The sequence below is a fragment of the Microcebus murinus genome, chromosome 20 (genome assembly GCF_040939455.1).
Source record: "Microcebus murinus isolate Inina chromosome 20, M.murinus_Inina_mat1.0, whole genome shotgun sequence".
Classification (NCBI taxonomy): domain Eukaryota; kingdom Metazoa; phylum Chordata; class Mammalia; order Primates; family Cheirogaleidae; genus Microcebus; species Microcebus murinus.
The window spans coordinates 34,677,670-34,694,269 of NC_134123.1; the positions used below are offsets into that span (position 1 = coordinate 34,677,670).

Consider the following 16,600-nt stretch of genomic DNA (forward strand, 5'->3'; position numbering starts at 1 on the left):
GCCCAGGGAAGCGTGGGACTGCGGATAGGTCGGTGGGGACAGAGCGGTGGGAGAGCGGGCGTGGGCCCCGGAAGACGGTGCTGCTGCCCTGCCAGGCGGAGAAGCCAGGAGGGCAGCGCAGGGAGGCAGGAGGGCCACGGCGCGTGGCGGCTCAGCGTGGGTCTCAGGATGGGCAGCCGGTGCCCAGCGGGCGCGCTCCTCAGGCCAGAGGGTGGCGGTCCTGGGACACTCACTGCGGGCATGGCCACGCCCATGGTGGCACTCACGCTGGGTGGTCGGGGCTTACCTGGGGCCGTCCACGGACAGGTGCCCTTTGCGCGGAGACCCTCCGAGAGCAGAGCAGACCCTCGGGTGCAGAGCTACGCGTCCCGCTGGTCTGTGCCTCTCCAGCTGCGCTCGCCCTCCCTGCCCACAGGTGTCCGTCCCCAGCTCCTCCCACTCTCACCTGGTGACGGTGCTGCTGCTAGGCAAGGAGGCTGGCGGGCTCCCTCCCTCCCCAGACCTGGCTGAAACGCGGCCCCCTGCCTGCAACTCCTGCACGCTGAGTAATCCAGCAGATCGTGTCAGGGAGCGTACGTGAGAGAGAACGCCTCTGTTTCAGTACAGAGAGTGTCTGCGGATCAGCAGCTTTCCAGGCGGAGACACTGGAAATGCCCACAACGCCGGTTTTGAGTAGGCAGGAAGTTGTCACGGGCCAGAGCACTTGCTTCTGGTCGGGCTCTGCCTCTGCCTGGCCCTGCGGCCTCGCGTAGATCTCCACGCGTGCCGGGGGACGGGGGGGACGCCCCTTCACTCCGTTCCGCGTTGGGGTCAGAGCACCTCAGGGCTTCCAAGCCGGAGCGCGAGCTCTCTTGGTCTGCGGTGACACACGGAGCTTTCTTCCGCCCTCCAGGGAGGCTGTCTGAAGGTGACGTTTGACACGTCACCAAGCCTTTCAGGACCTCACTTGGTCAGTCTTACGACTAGAGGAGTCGCCGTGGTTGACAGAAGCCAGACCACTCAGTCTAGCCGAGAGCCAGTGCCCACTCGGGGCGCCTTCCCTTGGTGGCAGAGGGAGCGGGAAGGGTGTAGCTGTGCTCTAGGGCGGCGCCGCCAGGCAGGCAGCAGGCGGCCCCACCCCTGTCTTGGGAACCTCGGGACCTCTCTCCCAGGCCAGCTCTGTCTCCTCTGGGTGCCACCCTCCCTCCTCCGGCCTGGGCGCTTCACACGCCCGAGCGCTGAGCCCCGAGCCTTGTGTTTTTAACCTTCCCCGAGAAAGCCGGAGTCTGGGGCCGCCGTCTCAGCGTCTTTCCCCGTGGGGAAAGGCTTGGCGCCCGGGCACGGTTTGAGGAGAGTGGAAGGAGCGTCCGTCCTGAGGGTGGTGGCGGCATGTCTGGCGGCGTGGGAGGACAGCAGGTCCGCAGGGGTCACGGGGCGGGGGGAGGGGGTGGCTCCTTCCGCGTGTCCCTGCCTCCCCCGTATCTTCCCCCGACCTGAGACTCGGCATCCTCCTTCTGTTGCTAGCAACCTTTGGGGTATAAACCGACATAACAGCACAAAATGTGTGGTGGCGAGGAAGGAAGTGTGGCCAGAAGAGGAGGGGGGAGGTCAGAGGAGGTGCAGAGACCCCCGTTTGCTGCTGAGCCGTCAGAGGAGTGGAGGGAGAAGCGGGGCCCCCAATGGGAAAGAAAAATCCAGAGCACTGAGGTGGGCAGGACTCCGTGGTGAGGGGCGGAGGGGCCCTTGGGGGCAGACACGCCCGGCCATGCCTGGCCCACCCTGTGCCGCGCAGAGGACGACCGCAGGGCGCCTGGGTCTTCCTTCGGGCCATGCTGAGCCCCCGGTCGCCTCTTGTCGGTCTCACGGGGCTGAGCACCGTCCTTGGCTGTCCCCAAGACGGGTGTGCAGAGCCGCCCCCATTCTCTGATTCCCTTCCAGATGTGGGCAAAGCAGGAAACACACACCGTTCTCAACGGTTTTCTTTTCAAAGCTCTTCACCCTGCCGGGGCCGCGGAGAGAATCTGGTGTCTGAGACGGGAGCATTTGGTGTCGCCTCTTCCAGACTCGAGCATGGACTTGGGGGTCCCCGCTCAGGGTCTCGGGGGGCTCCCCTGCTCGGAGGCTCCCCCTGCTGCTGGGCGCACGCCGGAAGCCACACCTGGTCGGCCTCAGAGCCAAGGGAGGCCTGGGTGGGCTCTGCGTCCCGCGTGTGTCACGGAGCTGGCCGGGAGCGAGTGCAGAACAGAGAGTGTTTACACGGTGTGATCCGCCACACTCGTCCTCCTGAAACGCAGGAACCCTAGGCGCCTCTGGGGAGTGACAGAACCGTGTCTGCTCTTTGTCAGTGCAGCCCGCGGCGCTTCCTTGTGTCGGGGCGGGAGCTGCCCGGGCCTCAGCAGCCGGCCTGGACGTTGCGGCGTGATTTGCTGGGTAGCGCGTGGAGCGTCTTTCTGGGCGCGCCCGAGCCGAGCGCTCTGTCACCCTGAACGCGTGGTGCGTGCCCCGAGCCGAGATCACTTGCCAACCGTCTCTCTCTCTCTCTCTCTCTCTCTCTCTCGCAGAGGACTACCCCAACGGGACCTGGCTGGGCGACGAGAACAACCCCGAGATGCGTGTGCGCTGCGCCATCATCCCCTCCGACATGCTGCACATCAGCACCAACTGCCGCACGGCCGAGAAGATGGCCCTGACGCTGCTGGACTACCTCTTCCACCGCGAGGTGCAGGCCGTGTCCAACCTCTCGGGCCAGGGCAAGCACGGCAAGAAGCAGCTGGACCCGCTCACCATCTACGGCATCCGCTGTGAGTGTGGCCGCGTCCCGCCTGTGGGTGGGGGCGGGGCGGGGGCGCTGCTGGCCGGTGGGCCGAGTCGGGGCCCGTCCTCGGCGCGGGGAGGACGCTGGCGTCTGTGGTCAGGACAGACACGGGCGGTGGGTGTTCTGAGTCGAGCACCCACGGACAGCTGCGGGCCAACAGCCTGGCTGTGTGCAGGCCTCGCCTCTCCCGCTTTGGGGCCCCTCTGCACGGGTGACCTGGACACCGTGCCGTGGGGGGGGGGCGGAGATGGCCCCCCGGGGCTCTCTCAACAAAGGGGACGCAGGTGTGGCCCCATGATTCTCCCCGAGAAGGGGTCGGTCACCGCACGGTGGCTCGGGCGGCTGCAGGCTCTGGTGTTGGGTGCTGGCGGCGCGAGTCCAGCCTCCCCGGCTCCGCGGGAGCGATTAGATCGCCCCCTCCCTTGGGCAGAGGTCGCAGATTCCTTGTGTTTTCCAGGCCAGCGCTATCACGTCCAGTCTGTAATTTCAAGAAACAGATTGTTGGCACTGGTCTTCTGCTTTGCTTTCTCTTTGAACTTGAGATCACATCAGCAGCGGTGGTGTTTTCATTCCTTCGCTGCTGATAAACCTCCGCCACCCACCGCGGCCGCGGCGAGCCCTGCCAGTCGCTTCCCAGGAGCCGCGCTGCCCCTGCGCGGCCCGTCACTTGAGAGCCGGGGATCTGGCTTAGTGATCGGAGCCACGGGGTCGGTCCCGGGAGCTCTGGGAAGTGAAGGCAGTTCATGGGGACAGGGCCACCAGCAATGGAGGGCAGTGTGGTGGGCGGTCGGGCTGCGCCCCTGGAGGAGTGGGGCCCTGGGTGGGACGGCCGCCACGGCTCTGCAGGCACCTCGTGCCTCGGCCACCAGGCCCCGGGGCTTCTGTCCCCCATATCCTGGAAGCTGCTGCCGATGCCGTTCTCACCCGAAAGTGCCACACGTCTCCTGGCCGGAGCACCCAGCGTGCTCGGGCTGTGGGAAACCAGAGAGCAGGGCACGCGGTGTGTGATCGGGGCGTCCCCGTGTCTGCCCCTTGGGGGACCTTGGGGCACTGGTGAGGACCTCGCAGGGCGGCCGCCTCTCCCCCACTTGGTGGGCACCAGGCGGGTTCTCACACATAACCGGTAGCCTGACGTGGGCGAATTGCTTCTCACTTCTCTGGTTTCTGCCTCAAAACTGAAGTGAGGGTAACAACATTCTTGTTCCATGAGGGTTTTTTTTTGTTTTTAGTGTGTATCTAGGGATAAAATGCTTCTGCAAGGGTACAGTGACAGTTGGGTTCAAGGTAATCTTTCGATCACGTCGTTATAAGATTTTTTTATTTTGAGACAGAGTCTTGCTTTGTTGCCCAGGCTAGAGTGAGTGCCGTGGCGTCAGCCTAGCTCACAGCAACTGCAAACTCCTGGGCTCAAGCGATCCTCCTGCCTCAGCCTCCCGAGTAACTGGGACTACAGGCACGTGCCACCCTGCCCGGCTAATTTTTTCTCTGTGTATTAGGTGGCCAATTAATTTCTTTCTATTTTTAGTAGAGACGGAGTCTTGCTCTTGCTCAGGCTGGTTTTGAACTCCTGACTTCGAGCGATCTGCCTGCCTCGGCCTCCCAGAGTGCTGGGATCACAGGCGTGAGCCACTGCGCCCGGCCTTGTTGTAAGATTTTACTGCACAGTGTGTTAAGCAGAGGCTGCCCGGTGCCGGCAGGAAGGCACAGAAGCGTTCTGAAGAGCGGTGGAAGCAGCGGGGTTGGGGATGGTCGGGAGCTGGAGCCCGCGGCAGGTCAGAGCCTCCCGCGGAGCCGCGCAGAGGTGGGTGCCGGCCCCCGTGGGGTCCAAGCGAGAACCGTGTGCCATGCCGGACCCCATCCAACCCCGTCAGACCTTCCTCCCAAACACAGCTCTGCGTGGCCTAGGCGCTTCTGCTGCAGATTCATGGGTTGGCTTCTCTGGGCAGTCGCAGGGGCCGTGCCGTCAGTCGGAGCCTGGAGTTGCCGTTGGGGGGAATTAGGAGGACTGGTCAGCGGACGGCGTGCGACTGTGTGAGTGTAGGTTCCTTCTTTAAAGGACAGATACCAGGTTTTGAAACGCCAAATCGATTTTTACAGAGTCGAACGTAAATGTCAACGTTTCCACTCATTTCCTGTATTTATACACCCATGCTTTTTATATATAACATATAAAACATATATAACATTTGATGCATATTAAAACATATGTTTACATAGTGTATATATATACTTGTTAGTGATGGAAAAGGATATATATATTAAATATATGTTAAAATTTAATACAGTTTCCTTAATCCCTAGAAGAATTTAGAAGTTTTCTCCTTGGGTGTGAAGACGCCAGGAGGACAGGGAGGGTTTTGAGCGTGTTTCCTGTTGCTGATGAGCCCCACGGATGTTTTCACGCTGCGTGTGACTGTAGTTCCCTTGCTTGTCTTGACGACCACGGTTGTAGGTGGCCCCCGTGTAAGCGCAGCCGACAGTGGGTTCTCCTGTGACTGTTTACCTGAGTTTCATAGTTGGGCTCCCTTGTAGCTATGGTCAGCATCTGGGTCCTTCTGAAACCAGTCAGTAGTTGGGTTTGCCAGGAATTATTCGGGGCTGTAATTTTAATACTTGGTCTCTATGGCAGTTGCAGTCTGCATTTGGGCTCTTCTCTCCCTGAAGTTGGTAGCGGGCCCAGACTCGGTGAGGCCGTCCCCGCCACAGAGCAGTCGCTGAGAACGTGTTTGCCGGATGGCGATCCTGGGGTTATTTTAGAGATGACCTGCGAGAACACGAGAAAGGAGAGTTGCTGCTCCATTTGTGAATTTCCTTTTACACACGAGGATGCAAAAGAGCTGCTGAAACTACTTTAGGTTATTGTTCTTTCTGATCCTGTAAATCCTACCCCTCCTTAACTTGTTTTTTTTTTTTTTTTTTTTTTTTAATCTAGAGTAAGAAACTTTGGCTGTCACTCTGTTTAGAGTCAAATGTGTCTTAAGCGTGTATTCACAGAAAAAGTCAAGAAGTGTCTTTCCAGGGTCCAAGATACTTTCGATACTTAATATGGTACTTAAAACAAACACTTCCTCTGTTTTGATTATTTCTAGTATTTTGGTCTCAGCAAAGACAGATTTTTAGGGCTTCCAGCAGTAATTTAACTCTCAGTCAATGGTCCAAACTCCGTGCTCCCGGCAGTCAAAACAGGACGTCTCTCAGCTTAATCTTCTTGTTGTTGCAACTTTGAATTCCATCCATTTATCTTCCCGTTGATCAGTGGCGTTGCGCGAGCCAGCTCTCGAGGTTGCTGCGTGGAAGAGAATTTCTTAGGATTCCCGAGTTTGTCATCGTTAATTCCTGTCGCCAGTTTGGTGCAAAGAAAGGGTCATGTGGTCCGCTGAGATTCAGGCTGGGCCCATCCTGTCCTCAGTTTCCACTTTGTCGAAGGAGGGGGCTCTGGATGCTGTTCAGTAATGTCTGAGAGCTCTCGTGAATGTGTGTGATTTTGAACTGGTTACCAGGGCCGTGCTCTCCCGTGTGCAGGTGAGCCCGGGAGGAGCTCGGGACCACGTACCTTCGGTGGCCCCCTGGGGGGGAGTGGACAGTGCCGGTGTAGCCAGGTGTGGGGGCTCCAGGAATAAGAACAGCAGCGGAGCACGCAGTCCCTGCCCGTGCGGAGAGTGCGCTACTTAAGTAGGCACGAGAGCGGCCCCAGAAAGCCACGTCCACGCCCACCAGACACAGGTAGCAATAGAAGCATGCCTTACAACAGTTACAATCATTTTTCATCCAATAAGTATCTATTTATTTATTTTTTGATTCAGAGTCTCGCTCTGTTGCCCGGGCTAGAGTGAGTGCTTTGGCATCAGCCTAGCTCACAGCAACCTCAAACTCCTGGGCTCAAGCGATCCTCCTGCCTCAGCCTCCCGAGTAGCTGGGACTACAGGCATGCGCCACCATGCCTGGCTATATATTAGGTGGCCAATTAATTTCTTTCTATTTATAGTAGAGACAGGGTCTCGCTCTTGGTGAGGCTGGTCTAGAACTCCTGATCTAGAGCAATCCTCCCGCCTCGGCCTCCCAGAGTGCTAGGATGACAGGCGTGAGCCACCGCGCCCGGCCTCCAATGAGTATTTAAGCATTTACTGTTTATCCAACAGATACTTAAGCACTTGCTATGTGCCCGGTCATGCCGGGTGCTTGACACGCATAGGTGAACAACACGGAGACCCCGTGTTTGTGAGGGAAGCCAGGAGTCAACACAGATCCGTAAGCGGATGAATTCTTCCGTGTTGGAAAGTGATCAGTGCCCTGAAAGAACGATTGGTCCCAGGCGTGGGAGGACGGGGTCTAGGGGACACGGCTGGGTGCGAGGGTGGGTGAGGGAGGTGACGCTCCGGTGGAGACCTGGAGGCAGTGAGGGAGGTCACCGAGCAGACGTGAGTGAGCATGAAGGGCAGCGAGCTGGAGGTTCAGAAAACCAGTTTTCATTGTATCGGCGAGATCCTCCGTTTTACTCTCTGGTCGAGAAGTGCCGTCCGTGAACTCGAGGCGGGGGGAGTAGCTGGGGACTCGCGTGAGCACTCAGTGGCCCGCCCCTCCCCACGTCGAAGGCGTTTAGAATTCAGGTGAATCAGAGGAACGTGCGACTATACTGTAGTGCGTACCTGTACCTGGGGGGCCGTCCCTGACGGCTGAGTACGTCTCTGCGATGTGTGATCCGGACCCTTGCACAGAGCAGGGCTCCGGCCCCGCAGGTGCGTCCGGGGGAGCGGGGGCTGCTCCCCAACAGCGGGGCCCTAGAGGGGGGCCTTCACCTCACGGCTCTCATTCGTGGTGTGTTCTCGTAGGCCACCTGTTCTACAAATTCGGAATCACGGAATCGGACTGGTACCGGATCAAGCAGAGCATCGACTCCAAGTGTCGGACGGCCTGGCGGCGGAAACAGCGGGGCCAGAGCCTGGCGGTCAAGAGCTTCTCGCGGAGAACGCCGTCCTCGTCCTCCTACAGTGCCTCAGGTACGCCTTGCGCTCTGCAGGACCCGCTGACCCCCAGCTGGAGCACAGCCCGCGCGGCCGTGCGCCGAGGGCCACAGTCCCGAGCGAGGCCGGCCCCGAGTTGCAGAATCGCAGCGACCGCTGGGGACGGGTGACGGGAAGTGTCCGCCCTGTGTGCTCACCTCCCGGGCAGGAAACCTCCGCCAGGCCCGCTCAAGGCTCCGCCTTGCGGGACAGAGGACCCGCTGGGCCTCCCCGGAGGTTTCTGGGCAGTGGGTGTCGAGGCCTTTGCCCGCTGACGTGGGTCCGGGCCAGAGAGAGGGCCGGGTCAGGGCCTGGACAGGTGCGCATGAGGCCTGCTCACCTCCTCCCTCTGCTGTCAGCTTGGCTCGGAGCACAACGACAGTAACAGTGACGGTATTGTATCGCTGTTATTTGCACGATGACCGCAGATGAAGGGTTGGGTGGATTCCAAATTTTTATACTCTTTATTCTTATTTTGAATTTTTGGCCTCAGTTAGACTAACCCACAAGATAATGGGGGAAAAAAATCCTCTTAGAGGCATTGCTGGAAGGATCGTTTTTCCCTGGGAAAATTTTTGCTGGGAATGACAATGTGACTTTATCTTGCCTTTCACCCAAGACATCCCAAAATATTTGAATAAATATTTGAATTAAAACAATTCTTTTTAAACTCCCACAGTAGCTCCCTTGGCAGAGCGGCTCCTGCAACCCGAGCTCTGGCTGGGGGTGGGGTCAGGCCCTGGGGGCAGCCATGGGCAGGGCCGGCTCTTCTGAGCGGGGCCTTTGTGGGCCAGAGCTCTTTGTTCTGGGAGCGTTGCAAGTCACTGAACCAGGTCTCCTGGAGAGCTCAGAGCCCCTGCGAGCCATGAGCCATCCTGCAGGAAGCGGCTCTGCAGTTGTTTTGGTAGTTATCAGATCCTCGGCCGCCCCTACTGCCAAGGGTTGCTGGAGATGGGAGGTGGCCAGCTGTAGCAGGCCACCCACGTCGTGCCCCGAAAGCAGTGCTCTTCCGAGTGGCATGTATCCAGGAAGCTCTTGGGGGGCGTCGAGGCCTTTCTAGCGCACGTCGGAATGCTGTCTTGGGGGTTTAGAGAGGGTCAGTCCTGGTCGTGGGTCAGATGCGTTTGCTGAAATCCCGAGTGGCACCGTAGCCGGCGGTTACGGAAATGGAGGTATAGAAGTAGGATGCATGAGTTGAGATACGCTGCTTAGGCCGGGCACGGTGGCTCACGCCTGTAATCCCAGCACTCTGGGAGACTGAGGCAGGAGGATTGCTCAAGGTCAGGAGTTTGAGATACGCCGCTGAATGTTATTAACTGGGAGCAGGAGCAGGCATGAAAACTATAGTTATGGTGTGATCCCATTTTTTTTTTTAAACAGAGTCTCAATTTGTTGCCCAAGCTAGAGTGAGTGCCGTGGCGTCAGCCTAGCTCACAGCAACCTCAAACTCCTGGGCTCAAGCAATCCTGCTGCCTCAGCCTCCCGAGTAGCTGGCACTACAGGCATGCGCCACCATGCCCAGCTAATTTTTTCTATATATATTAGTTGGCCAATTAATTTCTTTCTATTAATAGTAGAGACGGGGTCTCACTCTTGCTTAGGCTGGTTTCGAACTCCTGACCTGGAGCAATCCGCCCGCCTCGGCTTCCCAGAGTGCCAGGATTACAGGCATGAGCCACCACGCCCGGCCTATGATCCCATTTTTATTAAAAATGTAGAGCTACATGTGCACAGTGATTGGAGATCTGTATGTGGTCGTTTTAGCAGTGGCTATCTCTGGGTAGTAGGGCTTTCATTTGTATTTTTCTCTTTGTGTTTTCTTATAGTTCCCAAATTGTTTCCAGTAAACACTGCATTGGTTTTATAGTTTTAAATAAAATGCTGTTTAAAATTCAGGGGGAGGGGTTTCTGGTTTCGGTCGTGACATTGTCACAGGAGCCAGATGCCATCAGGACGAAAACCCGTGGACGGCTGTTCTGAGACGTTGGGCAGCAACCAGCACGGGACCGTGACCCCCCAGGGGGTGACCTGCCGTCACCCTGGGTTTCCTTCGGGAGGCACAGTTTGGACCTCGGGGCAGAGGGGCAGGCGTATCGCGGCTGTGCCGCCGGGTCAGGGGCGCAGGTCCGAGTTCAGAGAGGCTGAGGTGTCCACGAATTGTGGAGTGTCCAGCTCTTGGGAGGGTCCACGAAAGTGAGCTCCAGCGTCTGCACGGGCTCCCTCGAGCGCTTGCTGGATGGAAGACACGCGTGCCCTAGGCACGGTGCATTGGGAGTCGGAGCCGGATGTTCCTGGGCTCGCTCTGGGCCGAGGGGTGTCCAGGCTCCCACCGGCCGGAGGGGCCGGGTCCTCCGTGGTCAGCGAAGGCTCCCGGAGAGTCGTCGGAAGGCAGAGCCTGCTAGTGGCTGAACCGTCCCCAGAGTAAAGGCAGAGTTTACAGCAGCCTTGGGAAGGTCACGCCGAATCGCAAGTGACAACGATTTTAAAACAAGAGACAACACAATCTAGACACCCAAGAAAGCAAAATCCACACTGTCCAGCGTCCAGTCAACAATACCGAGAAGCAGGAAAGTGACCCAAGACCAGGAAACCCCGTCGACAGAAAGAGCCCTCATCTGGAGATGAAAGACTGGGACATGAAAACCTCTACTAAAATAGCATTCAAGGGCCGGCCGAGGTGGCTTACGCCTGTCATCCTAGCACTCTGGGAGGCCGGGTGGATCGCTCAAGGTCAGGAGTTCGAGACCAGCCTGAGCAAGAGCAAGACCCTGTCTCTACTAAACATAGAAAGAAATTAATTGGCCAACTAAAAATATACATAGAAAAAAATTAGCCGGGCATGGTGGCGCGTGCCTGTAGTCCCAGCTACCCGGGAGGCTGAGGCAGGAGGATCGCTTGAGCCCAGGAGTCTGAGGTTGCTTCGAGCTAGGCTGACGCCATGGCACTCTAGCTTGGGCCACAGAGTGAGACTGTGTCTCAGAAAAAAAATAAAATTACATTCAAGGATTCCAAGGGAAAAAGGGACATTGCGAGGAGAGAAATAGAAGATGTGGAAGAACCCGCTGGGAATTCCAGAGATGGAAAAGGAGGGGGTGGTTGTCCAGCTGTGTGCATTTGGTCAGATCAGTGGTTCATTTCGTCCAGTGGGGAATCGAAACCCAAGTTAAATCTCTCGCCTGGGACCTTCACGAGCCAGCAGCTCTCGCTGTGTGGCCTGGCACACCTGCCGGCTGTGCTGGTCTGCGTTATCAGGGCTCTAAAAGATCTCGACGGGGCAAAAGCGATGAGGTGAAATTTCACAGCTGCAAATGTGGCCGCAGAGCATCTGCAGGGGTGCGGCCGCGGCGTGGCAGCGCGGGAAGCTGAGCGGTTGGTCAGCCACGTTCGTGTGACGTGGCCTTCTCGGGGTCAGCGTGGCTGCAGGTGCTTTCCCTGCGTAGGAGCTCTGTGCACGGTGCGGTCCTGCCCAGCTCGGAGCTCGTCTGACCCGCGGCTCTGACGGTGACGTTTTGGAGCCGCTCCAAGAACTGCTCAGAGACACCCCTCCAAGGGGGTAGTGAGATTTGAAATCGTTGCCTTTGGGGGGAGCGATAAAGGCAATGGCTTAGAAACTCAGGTCTCAGGAGGTCTGGTGACCGGGTCCGTGGGACGCCCGAGGAAGTGTCGCGTCGGCGGAGAGGGGGCGTGGCCTCTCGGGTCATCTGAGGGCGCGAGCGGGAACAGCAGGCTCTGGAAGGTCGACGGCAGCCCCTCTGGGGTGCTGTCTTGTTTCTCCTGGGTCCGTGTGGCCTGGCCCAGGGCAGACGCAGGGGCGGCCCTCTGCGTGTGTCCTGACCGTCTCCCGTGGGTGTGTGGACACAGCCAGTTCCACACAGCACCCTGCCTGCCCGTCTCCAGTGGTGTGTGAGGACACAGCCAGTTCCACACAGCACCCTGCCTGCCCGTCGCCCGTGGGTGAGTGGACACAGCCAGTCCCACACAGCACTCTGTCTGCCCATCTCCCGTGGGTGTGTGGACACAGCCAGTTCCACACAGCACCCTGCCTGCCCGTCTCCAGTGGTGTGTGTGGACACAGCCAGTTCCACACAGCACCCTGCCTGCCCGTCTCCAGTGGTGTGTGTGGACACAGCCAGTTCCACACAGCGCCCTGTCTGCCCGTCTCCAGTGGTGTGTGTGGACACAGCCAGTTCCACACAGCACCCTGCCTGCCCGTCGCCCGTGGGTGAGTGGACACAGCCAGTTCCACACCGCGCCCTGCCTGCCCGTCTCTTTCCGTCCATGGCTGGTCGCTTTGCACGTGGCGCCTCCGTGCCGGGCGGCGCTCAGGCGGAGTCTGGCTTCTGGTTGCATGGCTCGGAGGAGGGGAGCGTCCTCACCTTCAGGGGGCAGGTGCCCTCCCCCGGAGTCACGTTACGGCGGCCTGGCCAGCCAGCATCCACGTCCCACTGCACGGCTGGGATCCGGTGCTCTGTGCCTCCAGCGCAGGCCGTCTTGCCTCTGCTTTGCCGTGGCTTGTGGTTTTCTCATTTGCTTTCACGCTTACTTACTTATGAGGGCTTGTCTCTCTTCCGGTCGTGGGCGTTCCTTTCAGCTGAGTGACAGTAACTGAGTTTGACGGTAGTTGTGTTCCTTCAGCTCACTCTGTTTCTTTGTTTGTAAACATGTCAGCGCCCCTCTGCGAGGCCGTGCATCTGTGCAACCCCATGGTTGTGCACAGCCTCCGCGTGTGCGCGCCGGGGCGGGTCCCTGCGTGGACAGCACCTGAGGTCCGGCTGGCTCGTGCCAGCTGGCTTCCGCGAGCAAAAGTCCAGCAGGGCCTCTCATCGCTTGAAGAACGGGCTGCTCCTCGGTAGCGTGTCCTGCTCGTGCCGGGGCGGGGGTCGCCCGCGTCCCCGTGCGCTGGGCCGTGCTCCGCTCTCTGAAGGGGGACGCCGTGCCCGGCGCCGGAGGAGGAGCGGACACACGCAGGCGTGGTGGGGACGACAGTCGCGTGTAAAGCGGGCTCCTAAAAAGCCCTGCGAGAGCGACGGGCGCAGCTGTGTTGCTGTGGCTCCGGGTGCTTATTTGCCCAGGAAGAAGCGAGCGCGAGCTCCTGCGCTGTCGTGTCCAGTCCCGCGCCGCTGCCGGGAGACGCAGAGGAGCACCGCTCTCCGCGGAGACCGCTGGAAGCCAGACGCTCACCCGCGGCCGCCGTCTCCGCAGCTCGCGGCAGAATGCGCCTTGAGGGAAACGCAGAACACGTTCTTTTAAAAGTACCCCGTTTTGTAAACTTCAGTGGAGTCTAAAGTCCTCTGTTTTAACGTACTTCACACTTGGCTGAAGTTAGAGAAAGCAGAGTGGAGAGTTAGGTAGAAGGACTGCGGAATCTTTGTTCTTCTTGCAGCTGCTCTTGGCCCAGCGGAGCCGGTCTGATGTTTAAGGTGGTTGGCGACAGAAATGTTCCAGCGAAACGTAATTAAGCCAGACTTGTGTTAATTTGGAATCAGTAGTAATTCCAGCTGGGCTTGTCTCGTTTACTTTTCAATTACAGCAGACAGAAAAGAAGGAACTTCCAAGTAAATACTGAGGATGGGATTCCGAGCCAAGGCCAGTCTGTTCAGTTCAATTAGTGCGGCCGATTTGAGCACAGGCCGGGAACGCAGGAGTTCCGAGGGGCTTTGAAAAATCGACTTACGAAATCATCTGTATTGTACCCTCCTGCCTGGCAACGCCGTGTGAAATTATATGTGCTGGAGTTTAAGGTGGCTGGATATATAAATATTATATATATATATATAAATTCAGCCTTTTTCCCCACAAGTCTCACGGGCGAGCTGAACCCTAGCTGGGATTTTAGGCAGTGGCCAGTGTTTCAGGGTTGCAGGGAAGAGCCAGCTCTTGGAAACCGCTGCCTGCACAGCTGTGTGTGCAGCTGTCTCCCCTCCCGCTGGTGGTGGTTTTGGGGCGCTGGGAGAGCCGGGCCAGGTGAGGGGAGAGCGCCCCCCCACGGCTGTGCCACGTCTCTGGTTCTCTGCCTTACAGTGGACGGGGCAGTCCGGTGCCTTCTTGGGACTTACAGGGTGGACACCCTCATCTCCCGTGGCCTGCCGTGGCTCTTGGACTACTCTTGATTGTGGACAAGTAATCAATGCAGTTTTTTGCACCAGACTTTAATATCAGTGTGAATTATAAAATAGGGACTTAAATTAGTCTTCGCATTGCATAGTTGTAGCAAGCTATGGAATGAACGGTAGTTTTTTTGTTTTTTTTTTTTTTTTTTTTGAGACAGAGTCTCACTTTGTTGCCCAGGCTAGAGTGAGTGCCGTGGCGTCAGCCTGGCTCACAGCAACCTCAATCTCCTGGGCTCAGCGATCCTCCTGCCTCAGCCTCCCGAGTAGCTGGGACTACAGGCATGCGCCACCATGCCCGGCTAATTTTTTGTATATATATTTTTAGTTGGTCAATTAATTTATTTCTATTTTTGGTAGAGACGGGGTCTCGCTCAGGCTGGTTTCAAACTCCTGACCTTGAGCAATCCGCCCGCCTCGGCCTCCCAAAGTGCTAGGATTACAGGCGTGAGCCACCGCGCCCGGCCTGAACGGGAAGTTTTGATCATTTGAATCTTAGATTTGGAAACCATTTATATCACACCTACAAATCCTGTCTGCTATGATTTTTAGAGCCCTGGGAACTGCCACTCTTCTTGGTTGTATTTCTGAATGATGGGGAGCTGTCAGAATCAGTGGATTTTTATTGACATTGGAGCAGAAGTTACTTGGGAGTCTATTTATTGTACAGTTCTTGCTAGCTAGCAGAGTGGCCTTTAAATACTTTGTTCACGTGCCCTCTTAATGAAGTTCGCATATTTTTAAGGTGACATTTAAAAAAGTTGACACCAAAAATTTTTCAGTATAAAGTAATTGGAAAGGATGTAATTTCCAGCATATTACAAGTGTTAACAGCCTATTGTTATATTACTTTAAAAAATATATTCAGTGGAATCTATATGCCATGGCAATTTGATACTTACCATTATTTTTAAAAATATATATGAAAAGCTTTTAATGATTAGGAATTTTATACCTTCCATTAATTCTTTTTTTAATTTTAATTTTTTTAGAGACAGGGTCCCTCTCTGTCACCCAGGCTTGAGTGCAGTGGCGTGATCACAGCTCACTGCAGCCTTGAACTCCTGAACTCAAGTGATCCTCCTGCCTCAGGCTCCCAAAGTCCTGGGTTTATAGGTGTGAGCAGCCATGCCTGGCCTCGTCCATATTAATCTTCTAATTCTCTCACAGAATTTCATCTTAATACTATTATCTATCTCTCTGTTTTGGGGGGGTGGTAGGGTCTCATTCCATTGCCCGGGCTCAGTAGCACGATCACAGGTCACTGCAACTTCATACTCCTGAGCTCAAACGATCCTCCCACCCCAGTGTCCTCAGTAGCTGGAGCTGCAGATGTGCACCACCACGCCCAGCTGATTTTTTAAACTATTTATTCGTAGAGACGGGGTCTTGCTGTAATGCCCCGGCTGGTTTGGGACTCTTAGCCTCAAGTGATCCTTCTGCCTCGGCCTCCCAAAGTGTACAATACATTTTTATATTTAAAAGTTCTTTTAATTATTCCCTATGGTGTCTTAGAAAACAAAAAATAAAACAAAAAAGAAATTAGAAAATAAGAAAAAAAGAAAAAAAAGAAAAGTTCTTTTATTGATCAATCATAATTATCTGCAAACTTGAAAATTAAAATTTTTTTTCCTGAACTGTCAGTGTTCTAAGTGTTCAAGAAAATTGTGATTGCAGTATCATCACAATTAAAATCAATGCACAGCACCTCAAAACATATGTAGTTCGTTTTGATTAAAGATAAAGATAGAAGATAAAATCTCTTGGATTTTCAAGTGAGCGGATGGAGCTTTTCCCTGGTTTGTGTATCCAGGGCAAACACGGTTTATTGCTGGTCTAAAACTGGTCTCTATGTCAGTCCTAGCCCTGTTTTTCATTTTTGCGGATACATCCTGAGGATCTTGGTTCATTTAGATAAGTCTGGGAGTAGGAGCAGTTTTGTCACAACAGCGTCACTTGGTTCTTCAGACCCTCCTGGTTTCCATGCCAGAAATGCGCCAAACTAACGGTTAACGGCCTCTGCAGAGTGGAGGCAAACTGGCGAAACGTTGCTTCTTCTCTCCCGTGGGGGGCGGGGGGAGGCTGGGACCCCCGTGTTGTTCCGTGGGGGCTGGTTCCCGAGAAGGCCTAACGCCCTCCCTGCCTCCCCCCGCAGAGCCGATGATGGGCACCCCGTCCCCCGCCGGCGAGCTCCAGCAGCCGCCGCCCCAGGCGCTGCACTACACCCTGGCCAACGCGCAGCAGGTGCAGATCCACCAGATCGGCGAGGACGGCCAGGTGCAAGTAGTATGTACCCTTCTCAATCGGGTCTCTCAGGGAGGCGGCGGTGGGGTGGGGTGGGGGAGGCTGGGGGGACAGCTGTCACTGCGTTTCCCGAGCACGCGGCCGGCCGGATGCGGTGCACGGACCTCACTTAACATAGAAGGACGCGGCTGTGCGGGCTCACGTCTCAGAGACGAGGGCGAAACCAGAGACCCTGCTGGGAACCAGAAATCTCAAGTTCCCCCCGGGACGCTGCTGGTGTTTTAATCACGCCAGGCTCCCTGGGGCCTTGAAGGAGGCGCTGGTGGCCGCACCGCTGTTGCCGGGGCCCCTCCTGGACCGGGGCCCTGCTCCGAGAGAAGGGGGTGCTGGCCCTTGTCTCAGCGCGGCCCCGGCACGCTGCCCGGGGCAGGGGAGGCTTACGGAAAACTCGGGTG

General features: G+C 56.8%; 1 protein-coding gene across 5 annotated transcripts in view; it reads left to right on the top strand.

Moving 5' to 3' along the window:
* Positions 1-16,600, top strand: part of BANP (BTG3 associated nuclear protein) — a 79,819-nt gene that overhangs the window by 49,114 nt on the left and 14,105 nt on the right. For all 5 annotated transcript variants that reach the window (XM_075995856.1, XM_075995854.1, XM_075995855.1 and 2 more), the window contains 3 exons: positions 2,541-2,780; positions 7,624-7,791; positions 16,057-16,187. In XM_075995856.1, the coding sequence (XP_075851971.1) occupies positions 2,541-2,780; positions 7,624-7,791; positions 16,057-16,187 (539 nt within the window). The remainder of the gene's footprint in view (positions 1-2,540; positions 2,781-7,623; positions 7,792-16,056; positions 16,188-16,600) is intronic.